The sequence below is a fragment of the Chlamydotis macqueenii genome, chromosome 1 (assembly GCF_036417535.1).
Source record: "Chlamydotis macqueenii isolate bChlMac1 chromosome 1, bChlMac1.mat, whole genome shotgun sequence".
NCBI classification, from domain to species: Eukaryota; Metazoa; Chordata; class Aves; order Otidiformes; family Otididae; genus Chlamydotis; species Chlamydotis macqueenii.
The window spans coordinates 96,894,075-96,910,914 of NC_141556.1; the positions used below are offsets into that span (position 1 = coordinate 96,894,075).

General features: G+C 43.0%; 2 protein-coding genes across 2 annotated transcripts in view; one reads left to right on the top strand and one right to left on the bottom strand.

Moving 5' to 3' along the window:
- Positions 1–16,840, top strand: part of HHLA2 (HHLA2 member of B7 family) — a 75,945-nt gene that overhangs the window by 14,292 nt on the left and 44,813 nt on the right. The window lies entirely within an intron of this gene.
- The window catches only part of MYH15 (myosin heavy chain 15), a 46,125-nt gene that overhangs the window by 856 nt on the left and 28,429 nt on the right, over positions 1–16,840 (bottom strand). Inside the window, exons 28-41 of the mRNA XM_086762649.1 lie at positions 16,046–16,435; positions 14,952–15,078; positions 13,817–13,935; positions 13,138–13,334; positions 11,762–12,111; positions 11,077–11,201; positions 8,822–8,937; positions 6,652–6,844; positions 5,731–5,934; positions 4,569–4,694; positions 2,999–3,169; positions 2,402–2,506; positions 1,176–1,271; positions 530–667 (exon numbers count right to left, since the gene is read on the bottom strand). Of these exons, the coding sequence (XP_086618775.1) occupies positions 530–667; positions 1,176–1,271; positions 2,402–2,506; positions 2,999–3,169; positions 4,569–4,694; positions 5,731–5,934; positions 6,652–6,844; positions 8,822–8,937; positions 11,077–11,201; positions 11,762–12,111; positions 13,138–13,334; positions 13,817–13,935; positions 14,952–15,078; positions 16,046–16,435 (2,457 nt within the window). The remainder of the gene's footprint in view (positions 1–529; positions 668–1,175; positions 1,272–2,401; positions 2,507–2,998; positions 3,170–4,568; positions 4,695–5,730; positions 5,935–6,651; positions 6,845–8,821; positions 8,938–11,076; positions 11,202–11,761; positions 12,112–13,137; positions 13,335–13,816; positions 13,936–14,951; positions 15,079–16,045; positions 16,436–16,840) is intronic.

Consider the following 16,840-nt stretch of genomic DNA (forward strand, 5'->3'; position numbering starts at 1 on the left):
TCTGTGTAATGTGTGAAATTATATGAGGTGAGTTTTATACCTAGATCTGGAATAATTTAAATAAATAATTTAAAGAAAAAGATGTGGAAATTTTTTACTGTTAAAAGCTTCAGATGCAGTATTGTTTGAGAGACCAGATCTTCATCTAGTTTTAATCTGCTAGTGCAGTAATCCCTAGGCTGTATTACATACACAGAAACCTACATTATCAGAGGGAGAGAAAGATAGAGCTTTTTAATATCACTTGCAAAAAAAAGCCCTCAAACTACCCTTTCTGGAAACTTCTGGCTGCTGAGCAGAGAGGTTAAATGACAACATCAAGAGGACAGAGAATTAATTTTGTCTAAGCATCAGATTGCTGTCCTAAAGGCTCACCTTGATATTAAAATAAAGAGTAAACTGAAACTACAAAAATGTAGTAAACAATAATTTATCCTAGTCTACATTACTTTAAGAGATCTTCCTGAATACATAGCATCCACCACTGGGTATTAAACAGTCACATTTACCCCATACAGTATAACCATACCTTTTTCATGCCAATATCTCTTGACTTGCTCCTCAGCTTATTAACTTGAGATTCAGCTATTTCAGCCCTTTCTTCAGCATCATCCAGATCATGTTGCTGTTTTCTGTACTTCGAAAGGTACAGATTGGCTTGTGCTTCCTGGTGAGAGAAAACAGTGCAGCTGATTTCCTCCTGTCCACCTGAAACAAAGCTTTCCATTTCAAGCAGACAAAAAAGTGCTCAGCATGACTAGGTAACAGCTGTATGGGAACCACTTGCCTCCTGGAGAACTGAGTTTGTTGTTTTACAGAGCTGATGTTTCCAGTGGCACTCCCCATGTTAAGTGAAGTGGGAGGCTCTCAACATGGCTTCTGAGGGGCTAGGAGGACAGAAGTCTTTCCTGTTCCTTCCATCCCCCCCTTTCCCTTGCAAATTATATTGCAACCTTAAACTTGAATACCTTTTCTTATATATAATCAACACATATGGTAGATATTTTATTTTATATATATTATAAATGCATTTATACATACAGGGTTTATGTGGATGTAAATACAAATAATACACACACACAATGTATATTTGTACAAAAAGCTTCTATGGATTAAAGACTGTGGGTTTAGAACAAAAAATTTCTCAAAGTTAAAAAGGCCCAGATGTTACTTACAGCTTCCTCTGCTTGGTGCTTGTAGCTCTTCACTTTTAATTGCAGCTTGTCAATCAGATCCTGCATCCTGGCCAGATTTTTCTTATCTTCTTCTGACTGTATCAAAACACCATTAATTGGGCTGATAGTGTAAAAAGGCCTAAAGCATCTCCCACAATGCAATAGGCATGGGTGCCATATACATTATTTTAGAAACGTATAGTTCAAAATACAGACAAGGCCTGTGTATAGATGAGAAAAATTTCTGTAGGTTGACTGAAGATGTATATAAGCCTGGATGCTGAGGACTAAAAAAAAAGTGCCCTCTCCATTTATATGTATGTAAATATAGAGACATATAAACACAGATATATATGTGCACACACTTTCAGAGGTATACACGTACTACACACAGAGTTCCTCTCTCAGGGGTGAGGAGCACTCTTGTTGTTATAAAGCATGTCATTATTTAGTGAAACACTAAATTATTATGTACAAATACACAATTTGCTTATTTTAAAAGTCTGGTTTGGACGGTTTTCTCGTAAAAGGCTCCAGGTTTAAGCTGTCACAGTCCATAAGCAGGACCAGCTAATTCCGCCTGCGCACTGTATTCTAAGAAAACAACCTTCAGCCTCCGTATACAAAAGTCAGAGTAAAACAACAGGTAGGAGGCTAAATAATCTCCTAAAGCAGATGGATGGGATTATCTTCTTAAGAATGCTGTTGAAAGCAGAAGGATTGGTGCTCTGTGCTGAAGACCTTTTTCGAAAGGCAAGCAGCAACAGCAGCTGTTAGCAAAACTGTGGGAGGCTCAAGACCAGACCTTGCTGCTCAGCAATAGGTGACAGAGCCCTGAGACTGAGCAGCCCTGTGCTGACTGATGCACAAGAGACAGCTGAACCCTTCTGGCTCTTTTTAGGAACATCAGCATAGCTGAGAGACAGCTGGGCTCTTTCTTCTCTTGCAGTGCGAATACTCATCGAAGCCTGCTCCGTATTGGTACTGTGCTAAAACTGTCCAAATCCCAGCAATAGAGGCTTCCTAACATTACTTACAATGAGTCAGGCAAGATGATGGTAGCCCTAGGGAGATGTTCCTCCTATGGCTAAAGCTTCCTACAATCAGAAAGCTCTGGGTAATGCCATCCTTCATCCTTCACTGAAACAATGAGGGAACTTAAGACACTATTTGGGAGAACACGTTTCTTTCCAGTGACCTAGCCATTACTGCAGTCCTCAGCATACCTGGTAAGTCAGCTCTTTTATGCGTCTCTCAAACTTGCGGGCTCCTTTTTGGGCATCCGAATTGCGACGGAGTTCAGTCTCAAGTTCATTCTCCAGCTCACGAACCTGCAGAAAAGGAAAACCCTTGCCATTATGCTAAGTTGGTTCACAGTTCAAGAAATGCTAATTTTCTCAGTATTTCCATAGAGTTGAATTTCAGGAACAGATCAAATATCACCTTTCCATTCTGCTTTTTCATAAATGTATTTAAGCTGCACCAGCAGTCAAAGGTGCAGATGTATGCAAAGGTGAAAAAGTTTAACTGAAGCAAGCATTGGAGAGGCTTTTTCTGGTTTTAGATGTTGGAGTTTTTGAATTTTTTTTTTTTTTTAATCAAGAGCTTGGTCATCTGCTGTCTTCTGTGCAGCTCATTGTAGCCAGATGATGAAGGGGAAGCATGCCTCCAAGAACTGCTCACCTGCATTTTGTGAAACAGAGGAAAGCATTCATAATATCCCTTATTGGCCTCTATGAGCTTATCAGGCAGCCCTGGGGTACCTACCTGGCCCCAGTTCAGTAAGCAGGAGGCAGCGGTCTGAAGTTGGATCACAAACTTACCCTGGATTCCAGTTTCTGGATCTGCTTCTTGCCACCTTTCAGGGCTATTTGTTCTGCTTCATCCAGTCGCTTCTGGAGGTCTTTAATGGTTTGCTCCATGTTCTTCTTCATTCTCTCTAAGTGAGCACTAGTATCCTGCTCCTTTTTAAGCTCCTCAGCCATCATTGCTGCCTGAAACACAACCACATTTTACAGCAGCTCTCTTATGCTATTGGATTATGTCTCAGAAGAAATGATGGAAGATGGATCTTGGATTAACCCCTATTTGGATCATTCACTGTACCCAGAGCTCCAGAGAATATCTTGTGTGTGCATATATTGTCTGGACAGAGAAGATGAAAGGACAGAATAGCCTTGGAGGCCTTTTTTCCCCCTCTCTATTCTAAGGCTGCAATTTCAGATTCCCCCTCCCTCCTCCCTTTTTTTTTTTAATTATCTATCTCTGCTATATCATGTCCTTATTTATAATGCCTGCAAGTAAGCCCCTGCCATTCATTACAGATGTTTTACGTAGAAGTTATTCAGTCTTGGTGTCTGGAGCTCTTGAAAGGTAGTAGCTTAAAACAACTGGCAGACAAATTTCCCTGCACAGCCATAGATGAGAGCTGTCTGAGCGGCTGCAAGAGCAGAGCAGTTTCTGCAGTCCGTGCTGGGATAGAAACCTCAGTCTCAACATCTTAAACAGTCCCTGGCTGTTCTGTAAGACAGGTAACAAGGGTGCCAGTTAGCTCATTCCTGCTTTGATATTTGTGCCTGCCACCAAGAGCCATTTGCAGATTTTGTATCCATCACTGAGCAGTCATCAGAAGACAGCATTCATTGCAATCCAGGCTGGAGCTGAATCAAGGACAATCAGCGTCTTCTCTCTGGCAGGCAGTGCTAATGCTGAGAAGCAGTGAAGACCATGGTACAGGAATAGCTTTGTCCAGGCACTCCAGACACATAGCTCACAGAAACCTCCAGTTTTAGCTTTTACTTTATCTGATGGTCTCATGTGATACATCAGCTGAACCCTGAAGACATTGTTTTCTCTAGGTCTGTGGGAAATGAAACTATACCTCCCCAAATTACATCTTCCCTAGAGGAAGAATGCACTCTGTCTCTCCTCCTGGGGTCTTAGATCTCATGTTTTTGCAGTAGACACTAGTTCTAGGGTACCCTGTTTGGAATTCAGTAATTTTGTTTCTCACATCGGATTCTATGTACACCACAAGACCAGTTAGCACCAGTTCAGTCTGAACTGATTTAGCCTATGCAGGTGTATGGTTTACCAGATTCAAAGGCAACATGACCTGAGACTTTGAGGATCAACATTCTTGGGGCAAAAAAAAAAACCCCAGCAAAACAACCCAAACCAAAACCTGAACATCAGGAAAAAGTCCTTCCTCTCTTTCTACCTCTAGCCTGTTCTATTTTGTAGTTTCATCAGTTCCCTGCAGATAACTGTGAAGCACTTTGGACATATGAGCTTTGTAACAAGCACAGAAATGGTGACCTGGGAAATACTCCCTTGGCTGTCCTAAGACATCGCGATACTGAAAAGATGTGAGCAAGGAACCAGCCTACTTACATCTGTGATTGCTTTCTTGGCTTTTTCCTCTGCGTTCCGGCACTCCTGGATCGATTCCTCCACTTCATTCTGCATCTGGGAAATGTCACCCTCCAGCTTCTTCTTTTGATTGATCAGGCTTGTGTTCTTTTATTAAGTTTTTCCCAAAGGAACGGTGGAAAAGGAGGAAAAGTGATGATTAGAGACATAACTCCTCTAAATATCGTAGCACACCAAGGCTTACTGATTTTTGCAACTCCTGGATTACACAGAGCAGTATCTGGGAAAGGAGAGCCAGGTACATGGTGAGGGCTGGGCGTGACTAGCATATGTAGCTTCAAACTGAGGAAATATTAAAAATACTCTAAAAGCTGTAAATATTCAGATTTTGATTCAAATAAAATAATAAGCAATAGGCTGAAATAGCAGAATGAATAAGGCAGTTCATTTTGGAAAACTAATGATTCATAATCAGTCAATGAGACGATTAGAACAGAAGCCTCATGTCATCACTGGGCTGGAGGAAACATTGCAAAACATTGCCAGCCTGTAACACGTTTTTGTTTATTTCTGACCATTATTTGGTGAAGAGAAGCTTTGATTTTGCAGCAGAAATGCTGGCGAGTCAGGGCATGCCCCTCCATGGCCCTGTAAGAACTGCAGTGTCCATCGTGACAAAGTCCAAAGGCCTATCTTAATGAAGACCTCTGATGCGGCAGAGAGCACTTTGCTGTGGTGTAGTTTCCTGCCCTGCACAATACAACTATTGTTAGAACCCAGCCTCCACAGTTTTCGTTGCTGAGTAATATCAGCACCCTGCACAAAACCAGCACCTGCGTTGCTTATCCAAATAAATGTCTCACCATCCCAGTTATGGTTTAACTAAAGCAGGAAACTGGTTTTACAGCACGGAAGAAGGAAAAAAAATATTATCCTTGTTATCTTCCATCATTGCTTTTTCTGGAAACTGTTTAAATCAGTTGGCTGAATCATCAGTTCCAGCTAACTGGAAGGGAGTGAGGTGGCCTATCTACAGAGTGACTTTACTTTCTCTCCTCATTTTCTCCCTTAAAGGAGGGCAAGGTGTGTCTGACTTATGAAAGCTACGGACGAACACTGTCAGTGCTTAACAGAGAAGGCTCAATTTAACCCAGTGAGGGAGAGAGCATGGAAAAAAACCAACCTGAGTGTGAAGAAGGTTCACACGTTCAGTGGCTTCCAGCAGTTCATGCTCTGCCAGCTTCCTTGCCCGTTCAGTCTGGTCCAGCAAAGCCCTCAGCTCATCCAGCTCTGACTGGAGAAGATTGTTTCTCCTGTCTGAGACCGCCAGCTGCTCCTTCAGGTCTTCATTCACGTGTCCCGAGTCATCCAGCTGCACCTGAAGCTCCTATAACAAAACAGATGTTTGGTTTTTTACCAGTGCAACTCCTTTTCAAGCAGCTGTGCTTACATAAGAGGACACCCTCCCCCGCCCCCCAGATTGCAGAGGCTGCATGGAGCCCACCTCAAGAATTTCAGTGTTTATTGGAGAAAGGCTTCCTCCACACTGTAAGCTGAATAGTTTTGTGGTATGTGGTGCAACAAGGGAAAAACCTGTGTGTTCAAATCTGTCAGAGCCTGCAGTTCTGCCCAAAGCAGAACTAGCTTCTTAGGCATGTGAGAGGCAATGACCTAAGAGGTGTCTTAGCAAAGCACTTTTTTTTTTTTAAGCTATTACAAATACTGAAGCAAACAACAAAGCTGAATATACACACACTCCCTGTACCGCAACCAACTGACTCACTCTCCACTTTTAAAGGACTTGGAAGCTCGCAAGAAAATAGTAGATTTTCAGTTCCTCATGCCTTGGCTTTCTGCCCCTCTAGGAGGCTGTTGCCAGCAAGGTTCTTATGACTGGATCTCATCCAGCTTGTATGCAAGTCTTGGAAAAAATCCACGTTTCAGTATTCTCTTAGACCAGTTGTGATGACTAAGGGCTTTCCCTGCACATCCTTGGGAGTAGCTTCTCTCTTAATTAGCATCACCATTGCTGTTTTGCTCTGTGCTAATGAAACCCAGCACGCACCTACCATGGGGTGCTCGGGACTGGCAGCTCTCACAGTACCTTTATTTGTGTCTGCAAGACACGTGCTGACTTTGTTGCTTCTGCAGCATGCCTGTTAGCATGGCTGAGCTGGATTTCCATCTCGTTGAGGTCCCCTTCCATCTTCTTCTTGAGCCTGATGGCCTCATTTCTGCTCCGCGCTTCAGAATCAAGGGTGGACTGCAGTGAATCTATGGCGCGTTGCTGATTTCTCCTGAAAAGGACATGAAGGGAGAATGGAATAATTTTCCTCTCTGCACAGGAGTGTAGAACTACATGCAATGGCACTTCACTTTCTGAAAGTGTCTTATTTCCAGAAATAGAAGTATATTTCTGAATAACATACATAGCACAGGTTTCTAGTGCAGCCTCTAACTGGCTGATGTGCTTCCCACCCTCAGCTAACTCCTGATCTGTAAGCACCTGCAGCATCCTTCTCCCTGGTTTCCTTTAGCAATATTGGAGCAAGGAGTTCTCTCGGATCTCTTGTAACCTCAAGCAAGTTCAAGTTTGAGCCTAACAAGAAACACTTCAAGCTTAGCAGTCACTCACCAATATATTTACTGAATCATTTACTGGAATTTTTTACATCTCAGCCTTTTTATGAAGGCATTAGTGGAGGGGATTAATCAAATAGAAGGTAGGCAGCTACATTCTAAGCTAATTACTCTAAGGACTTTTAATAGTAAATGCCATATATATGCTACAGTTTACTATGTCTTAAAGTAGATGTTGAAGCACATTTCTTATGCTCAATTATAAGGGGAAAAATTCAGGAATAGAAATCTGTGTTATGGACATCTAAAGGTAGAAGAGATTAAGTCCACTCTAATTAACAGCCTGGTCTCCCTGTGAAAGGCAGCTTAGTGTTAATTTAAAGGTTGCAAAACCTATACAGACAGGTGCTTAATTTTCTTGACTCTAGAACAGTTAAGTCCTATGATGAACATTTTGCTCTCTTACAACCAGAAGATAACTCCAAGCACAGAATATGACTCACGCAGGGAAATATTTATCTCACTGCTGGCCAAGTTTTGCTGAAAGTATTGCAGTTTTGGGAAACCACCGACTCAACAAGGAAAACCTTGAGGGCTTTGTTGCTTCAGCGAGATACTGAACTCTGCCCTAGACTCCTAGGGAACAACACAGCATGTCTGCTGAACAACTCAGCAGCAAAACACTCATAACGAAGCTAAGAAAGAAGGCATTGATTAGGGTAGCTTGTCCTGAGATCTCTGTAATCCAAACATCTGCAGGACTTCAGAAGATGGTATCTGAAAGGGCTGAAACATTCTTGCTTTGGACAAAATTAACGTATCAGTCCTTGTATCTATGCTGGCCAAGGTCTTGCACTTCCCCTTCTCTACCCTTTAGCCTACCAACAAACAATGACGTGATTCTTGGATTAATAGCACTGCAACACCAAACAATTCAAGGTAAGAATTTTCTGAAGGACCTCATTGCTGAAAATCTGCGCCAGTGTAGCATAATTTTAAGAGTGTAACTCTTCAGACTAGCATTTGTGCTGGGTGGGAGGGGAGGCAGAAAAGACATCATCCTCCTGTCATCTAATTGCTTTCCATTTTTCCCTTTTATCCCTTTCACCTGCAAGGTCCTCTCCTTTTATATTCATACTTTCTGTACTTCTGCAAATCTTACTCCTTACCCAAATAGTGTACACATAACAGCAAGCTCTGCACCTCCTCCCACAATCAGTGTAGCTATAACTGCATAAATTAACTAAATGAAGAGGTAAAGATTGCCTTCAGATAACATCGGTTTGAGCACCACTGAGGTAGTACTGATGATTTCATCTGTGGTTCCTCTTGGGAAGCAGCCATTCTAGGGGATTAGGAGAAGGCAGCTCTCTAGACCTACTTGTCTCTGTACTGTAAACATACAGACTTAGTGGCCCTTGGTCTGCTGCGACTTTGGTTGTGCCTGTCAGTTGTGTTACTGCTGCTATGTATGATGGGCTTATGTGCATGCTGGCAGAGTTGGAACTGAAAGGAATATTTGAACTTAGAAATGGCAATGTGGTAGGACTACCCTTTAGCTGTCTTGGTTTCTGGTATGGGCAGTACCTGCTGCACCAACTACCTGTGGTGCATTTAACTGGCTTACTGGTTGAGAATATTTCTGGTCTTTTGAGATTTTCCCCTTAAAAAATATGCTGCTTCCTGCACAGTACCTTATATTTTCCATTTCTTCTTCCTTTTCTGTCAGTTTCCTTTCAAACTCTGCTTTAAGCTGAGAAAGTTCAAGCTGAAAACGAAGGGTCTTGCTTTCTTCATGCTCCAAAGCTCCCTGAAATAGAAAGCACCAAGAGCTTGCAGGCCAGGAGTTGCTATATTTTTTTTTTTTTTTCAAATCACAAACTGCTGCACAAAGATGATCCCTTCACACTTTTCTTCTTTTTTTCCAATAGCACTGTTTCCTCCCTGCCTCTCCCTCTAGGCAAGGACATGAGCAGCTTACGTGGCAAAACAATGCATTTATTTGCCTTCTAATGCATGTTGGCAGCTGGAAAACTGAGCAGCAAGCTCCTCAGAGGACAAGTTGTCAAGCAGTCCACAGCTCACAAAAAAATACCTTAGGCCCTGCCTGCATGGTCTTGATATCAACAGATGTTCCCTGCTCTAAACCCCTGTACAGACACCCTCTGGAAATCCATGGGCTTGTAAGGGATAGGCAAAAGCTAAAGCAAGATTGTTGTTGGGAGGGTGAAGGGGTCCACACATCCTCCAGCTCACAAAGATCTCTCCAAATCATGAAGTGCTGAAAGCCTCTCATTTATAGAGTCTTGTTAGGCAGTATGACTTAAATGAAAGAAATATAACAGATACCAGCTTTGTATGACAAAATGCAAAAATACTCTGTCCGCTATTTCCAATTAACATGAAGACAACTCTGTGAAGCAAGAGAGATTTGTTGCTATGTCTTTGTTTTTACATTTCTCTCATATGGAAGTCAAGAACTAAGCTGACAACAGCTCATAGTGAATGAACATCTCTCTTCTTATGAGAGATGATGGAAACAGAATGGAGATTCTGAAGACAAAGCTGTACAAAATCTTTGCTAATCTCTGGCCATCATGCAGCAGCTACAGGTCAGTTGAACGCACACTTCACGCCAAAGAGCCACAACGTACTAACAGGAACAGCATGCAGGAGTACAGCGTCACCAGTGGTGAATGCCAGAGACCCAATTCACAAGGAAGGGAGAAAATCTGCATTAAACCATTTCTTTCACAATTAAAATAAGATACATCATCACTTTACTTTTGTTAGTTCCTACTGTCACTGAGCTTTAGGAAGCCATTCCACACAGTTCAGGAAAGTAAAGTGTGCCCCTTAGATCCCTCAAGAACTGATGTATTCTTTCTAGCAAGAGAAGTTTATTGACAGAGCATATAATCACTCTCCACATCTCAGAGCTGTGGAAGAAAGGCAGGCTCTTTCCTCTGCTCTGATCATGACACCTGTTTGTTTGGCTGTGAAATCCCTGCAAAGTATAAAGCATCCTGTAACAGACAAAAGAAGTTGCACAGCATTTAAGGTATTAATGGATCCCTGTCACTGGGTGATATTAGTTTTAGCAGATATTATTTAGAGTACAATTCAAAAGAATCATAGAATCCCTTTCTATGTGCTGTGTTGCTTCAGCAACACTTACACCCCTTCTTAGCTCTGCAATGCACCAAACTTTCAAAAAAAAACCTGACAACCGACCCCTTTAAGTGAATAAGCAGAATTTCCAGTTGCCTTGTTCCATATTGTTGGTTTGTTTCTGGAAACTGGGATGAGGGATCCCTCTTGGGTACATGCATACTTGTCACTGTAGAAATTAATGCAGTGATCCTAAATGTCTTTACCAAGCTCCTATTGGGAGTCAAAGATTTTCTAAACGGCCTGTTTTCATTTGGTTTCTGAGACTGCTGCTATTTTTTTTTAAGCAGGCTGCAGTATCCAACACAACATCTGAGACCTTATAAAATTTAAAGTCATCAGGAGTTTTGTGGAAATGGGGAATTTGCTGTTGGAAACTAGACACTAGAAATATCTGATAAAATAGTATAAGACCGTAATTCTCAGTAGTTCCTGTTTCCTGAAAGACTGAAATATTCGATACCAAAGTGAGCAAGGACTGGATTTTCAGGAGGTCAGGAGAAGATTTATGAGCTTTTTGAAGGGGGAAAAAGAAAATCAACAACAAAAAAAACAAAACCTACAATGCACCTCCTTTGAAAGGGCCTCCACTGATGATTTTAGAGCTCCAAAAGTCGTAAGTCACTCTTGAAAACACTGGCCAGCAAGGCCAGAGGAGCTGGGTGCAGAGGTTGCACTTGCTAACAATCAACACATTGGCTGTGTTGCTGAGAGGATAAAAAAGGAAGGATCATGATAAAGACACTCTTTCCTCTTCCTTTGAATTTCATTTCCTTACCTCTGCTTCTTCCAGAGCCAGCTGAACTTCTGACTTCTCTTGTTCAACCTGTTTCTTGATTTTTTCTATTTCATGGAGGCTCTTGTTTCCTTCACTAATCTGATTGGTCAGATCACAAATCTCCTCTGAAACAAAAAAAAAAGGATGGGTGGATTTAGTGATCAGAGTGTCCTGAACATACTGCAGTTCATGGAGTGTGAATACAGGACCCGTGCCTCAAACTGCTACCTCAAGGGCTTATCTGTGCACAAGTGCTGTCTTTCAATTACAGCAACTTTTATTACTCAACTGACTTGAAGGCAGAGACTTTCTTGTAAACACTTTTGATGTGGTTATAGTGGTTTAGTTCTTATCTGTGATCTCCAGGGTAGCAACACTGTGCTCTGCTTTGAGAGCTGTCTAGGCTTCATCTGCTGCACCTCTGTCATCTTGTTCCTCCTCTGAGACTGGCACCTCTGCCGGTGAGCTTCATTCACAGGTGAGCAAAGGGAAGCCTGCTTTCCTCTGGCCGTACCAATTTCTATGTTCAAAACCTTCATTACCAGCATCAGTCAGTGTCTCCAAACACATAGGAAAGCTAGTCTCAAGGATGAGACAAACACCTTTCCCCACAGCTGCTACAGGGCACCTGCATCCCTCCAGCTGTCTACTGGTGTGGCTGTCACAGGGCCTGAATGAAGCCTACCTTGGAGGTTCTTGTTTTCCCTTTTCAGCGTCTCCAGATGGTCCAGTGTCTCCTCGTAGGCATTCTTCAGCTTGAAGAGCTCAGTGCTGAGGCCACGGGCTTCCTTCTGGGAAGCCTCCAGCTCAGCCTGTGACTCTTCATACTTCTGCTTCCAGTCATTGATGATCTTGTCAAACCCACGTTGCTTCTTGTCCAGAGAGGCAGCTGCTGAGTTGGCCTTCTCCAGGTCAATCATCATATCTTCCAGCTCATTCTGCAGCCTGTGCTTTGTCTTTTCCAGAGAAGAGCACTTGGCATTGGCTGCCTCAATTGCTTCCTCGGCTTCTTGCAGGCGAGCGGCAAGCTTCTTCCTAGCAGGTGGGAAGAGACAGCGAAATGACCGAATGCCACTGCTGCCATGTTATCCAGAAAAACGGACACCAATGCAGTATCTCAATAAATCATTTTTGAAAGGGAAAATCGGGGGTGGCAAGGGGAATGGAGGGGGAAATCAAGTCTCTAGAGAGAAGAGACTATGACATGCAAAAAACATCTTAAATTATGGATGTTTACATGTGTCAGGTAATTTTGTTCATGTGTGTGTATGTGTGATTTGGTATTGAACTTCTGAACTGTCCAGCTTGCTACTTGCTAGCTGTAACCAGTATGGGCTGGTTGTAAATTTTGATAAGACCTGATCTAAATGAAAATGTCATGTTCCTCCAATTAAGATGGATGAGACAGAACCACCATTAGGAGGCTGGTCACACCTTGGGTTTTTGTTCATAGATTATTTAGATTTGGAACACAGAGGGCTGGGGGTCCTGGCAAGAAGAGGTCCTGGAAACAAGGGAGGGCCCAGAAAGAAGAATGTGAAGATACTAGATGAAGAAAATATACTAGAAGTGGGGGAAGATCCTGCAGATCAGAGATGTGCAGAGGCAGATACTGGAGATGCTCAGAGACCTTGCCCAATAATGCTTCAGACTGGTAACTGGGAGCAGCTGCTCAGCATGAGCCAACATGACTTTCTGCCCTACCTTCCCAGGGCAGCCATCATCTCCCTGCTGGCAAGGGAAGTCCAGATTGAGGGAACACAGCACTGGCCCAGGGCAAAGCAAGTGAGTGTGTGAGATAACCAAGTCGGGTAATCTAATCTTATTAGTTCTTAAATAAACCCTAGTGTCCACATCCACTACCCCATGGACAAAGACTCAACAGAAACATTGACCTGCTCAAGCAATGCAAAGAACAGAAGAAGGACAGCCACAAATGACAGCAATGAGTCAGAGGGATTTTCCCAACCAGATCGCCCTATTTCCTTAGTGCTATAACAAGTTCCAGGGAGCACAGTCCTGCCAGCCAAAGGCACAATGAAGCCCAGGTAACCTACTTACTTGGCATCTTCTAGCTCCTCAGTTCTCTGAATGGCATCAGTCTCATACTTTGTTCTCCACTGTGCCACTTCTGCATTTCCCTTGGAGAGAGCCCGCTGCAGCTCTGCCTTGGCTTCTTGCTCCTCCTCATACTGCTCCCGCAAAAGATCACAGTCGTGCCTGGCTGCTTGTAGAGCGTGAGCCAGGGCATTTTTGGACTGCAGGGATAGAAAGGTTACAGCATTGCAGGGTTACTTACAGCAACATACCAACAAACAGCTCCTAGAAATTCAAATGGAGATTTCAGCCTTTTTTTCTTTTTGCCTCTGGCCTTGACAGTCCAGGTCAAGTGAGGTAAGAAGTGTTTGAAGTCATTCCTCACTGCTGTCATGCTGAGGAAGCTATCAAGACTGACGATAATCTAACACTTTTGGAGAAGCATCCAAACTTTTAAGATGCAAGAGCTGAGATTTTGGCTATCCTACTGGGTAATTTTTATTTAACAATTATGGATGCTGATTATTTTCTCAAACTCTTCTCTTGTGGCTTGCCTCAATCAGGGGCAGGAACTTATATCCGTACAATTACCAGGAAGCATTCTCACTTCTGTGTCTCATTTCAGCTTTTATCCAGGCTACAAATGAACATGAATAGTTTTCCCCATTCCATCACCATGAGTGGGACACAGTCAGAGCATTACCTTGGTTTCCTCTTCTAGCTGTCTCCTAAGTTCTTCAATCTGTTGTGTAAACGATGTTTTCCCCCGGGACAGCTGACTTATCAGTGACTCCTTCTCTTCAAGTTGTCTTATAAATTCACCTGCCACAGGATTTAACCAGAAAAAAAACATAAGATGATGAAATGACAAAGTCCCGGACAACATAAAACTCCCACCTGTCCAATTCTGCTGAGGAGAAGAACTAACAGACTAACAGTGATTGGGGCTGAACTTCTGTGAAGCTTCTTCCAAAGTTGTAACCATCAGATATTTCACCAAGATAGTTTTCCTTATGCTTTTGTTGTTTTTTTGTTTGGTTGTTAATTTTAGTTCAGCTCATGGATTGGACTAGACTGATGTTTATGTTCACGTGCAGTCGTAGCTGGTTTTATTTAGATTTTTCTTCGCTACTTTACGTTGCTTTTCCACAGACTTCTTTTCAGAGGGCTGCAAAGTACCCTGAGAACCTCAGACCAACCAGCATACAGAACAGAGGGATACATATGGAAAATTTCGTTGATCACAAGAAGGGAGTCACTGCAGGGTGGAAACTGCAGCCTTACAGGAGTACATAGAACTAACAAGAAAACATGCAGGAGATTAAAAAATGTCTTTGAAAATATACAAGACAGTGGTATCTGATGAGGATCCAGAGATTAAAGAGTATTACTCTGGCTAAAAAGATAGCAATGACTTAGAGGATATGTGGTATTTTTGGTCAGATGTGAGTGCAATGCCCATGGTCAGACTGAGGAAGATGGTATTCACACAGGCAGCAGCAGCATGTCAACCCCTTCATCTTCCCTCTAGCATTGCAAGATAGATGTACATGTCCTTGTTCCCAAAACTGGGTACCTAGCCAGCACACCCATTTCAGCTCATGAGATGGTATCACAGTATGCTGGTAAATATGGTTATAGGTTTGTTTCAACAGCCAGTCCAGGGCAAGGTCCTCCTACCAAAGTTATAAAAATATTTAAGATAGGAATGTCAAAAGACACAAAGCTACGGCTCCATTCAGCAATCCTAATCCAACCACCTTCAGAGCAGATGCCATTGCACAACACACCTCACCAGTGCAGTGCTAAAACACAGTCTGGGCTGAACATGCACATACCATTCTCACTCTGGAGTTTTGTCTTCTGAGTAGTAAGGTCATTCATGAGGCGGGTCATTTCCTCCAGTTTTGTTTTTGTCTCATTCAGATGGTCTTCATAAGTGCGGCAAAGCTTCTCTGCATTCGCCTAGGGAATCAGGAGAAAAGACAAACAAAGCTGTAGCCTCCAGGCAGCCGTTTGGAAGCTGTAGCCTTCCAAATGAATGCTTTTTTTTTTGTTTGTTTGCCTTTCAGAGAAATGGCAGATAGCAAAGAAACAAGTACCACAGCAGTAGAACCGGGAATGGTAGCCCTGTGTCTGCAGTCCCAGACCACCTTCTGCATTTGTTTTCCCTGACTTGCATTCCAAATGGAAGAACCAGTGTAAAAAGATTCTGCGAGAACTTCAAAAGCAATCACATGCCTATGAAGTTCAGGCATAGCCTCCTTGTAATTGCTAGATGGGAAAATCACCTCCAATGAAAATTGCTGTACTGATTCTGCTTTCAATTGCCATTTATAATAAATTGAGTTTGATGACAGCTTTCTAACTCTCAGAATACTGAAATTTATTTTCTTCACTCACACTGAAAGCACTCTTCAGAGTGCTCTGAAAGCTACCAAGATTATCTACTCAGGAAACAAAATCCACAATTCATCCATAGGAAATAAAAATACATGATGGTCATGCAAGCCTTTGCTTTGCACTCCTTGCTAATATGGGTCAAAACTGTGAACCAACGGCAGGATCTGAGCGGACTCTGCTTAGGATGGGAGATATTCAGCCTTGGATGGCATCACCCCAGTCACCTCCAGCCTGGGGAAGCATCATTTAAGTGACACAGTTTTGTCCTCTGAGATAAGGATGAACAATATGCCTATGGCTGGGGATGCACTATGTGTTTTAGACAGGCCATCTTATTTGCTGTCCCATCTCCATGTAAGAAGGGTTATTCCACCAGCTGGGGAAGGGGGGACTGTGCACATAAGCACCCTCAGTTTGCAAGACACCTTCTTCTAAAACACTCCAGCCCTACCAGGTGTCCTGGGAAACCTTCAGACCAGCCTTAACTGCCTGTGACTTTTGGGGGTTTGGGAAGCCTCAGGACCCTTACTTTTCCCTTGACCATCTGCTCCATGTTGGATGACAGATCATCTACTTCCATCTTCAGCTCGCTTTTCTCCTTTTCCAGTTTCTGCTTGACCCGCTGCAGGTTGTCCAGTTGCTCCCCCATCTCAGCCACACTGTCTGCATGCTTCTTCCTCAGTGTGGCAGCTGTGGCTTCGTAGTGCAGTGTGGCCTCCTCGAGGTCCCGCCGCAGCTTCAGGAACTCTGCCTCACGTTTCTTGTTCATCTCCAGCTGGGCAGCTGTAGCTCCCCCAGCCTCCTCAAGTCGCTCACTTAATTCCTCCAGCTCTCGGGCCAAATCTGATCTCTGCTTTTCCACCTTGGCTCGAGCAGCTCTTTCTGCTTCCAACTCCTCTTCTAGTTCTTCTATACGAGCCTACCAAAGAGACATGAGCACCTTTGTGTCACCTTCATGGTGACTGCAATTGGAATACCTTGAAGCACCTTACAAATTCTTAAACCCTCTGCCAGCCCACACTTTACAACACAGGTGGAAGCACAGCGACTTGCCCATTTGTGTTAATAAATCACATCATGAGCTACAGTAAGAATGAGGAGTCACATCTTTCTTACAGTAGCTTGCTCTACAAGCATGAGTTCCAGCCGTTTAGGACAAGTACATTGACCTTATACTCATGTACTTGACATTCAGTTGAAGTACATGAGAGAAGTTACTTGATAGTAGGAGCAGCAGCAACAAATTGTCATTGAAGGGGAGGGACTCTTTGTTCCCATTGTAAGAGCTCTGTGACTGAAGTAACTTCTCTCTCTGGGAGTGTTA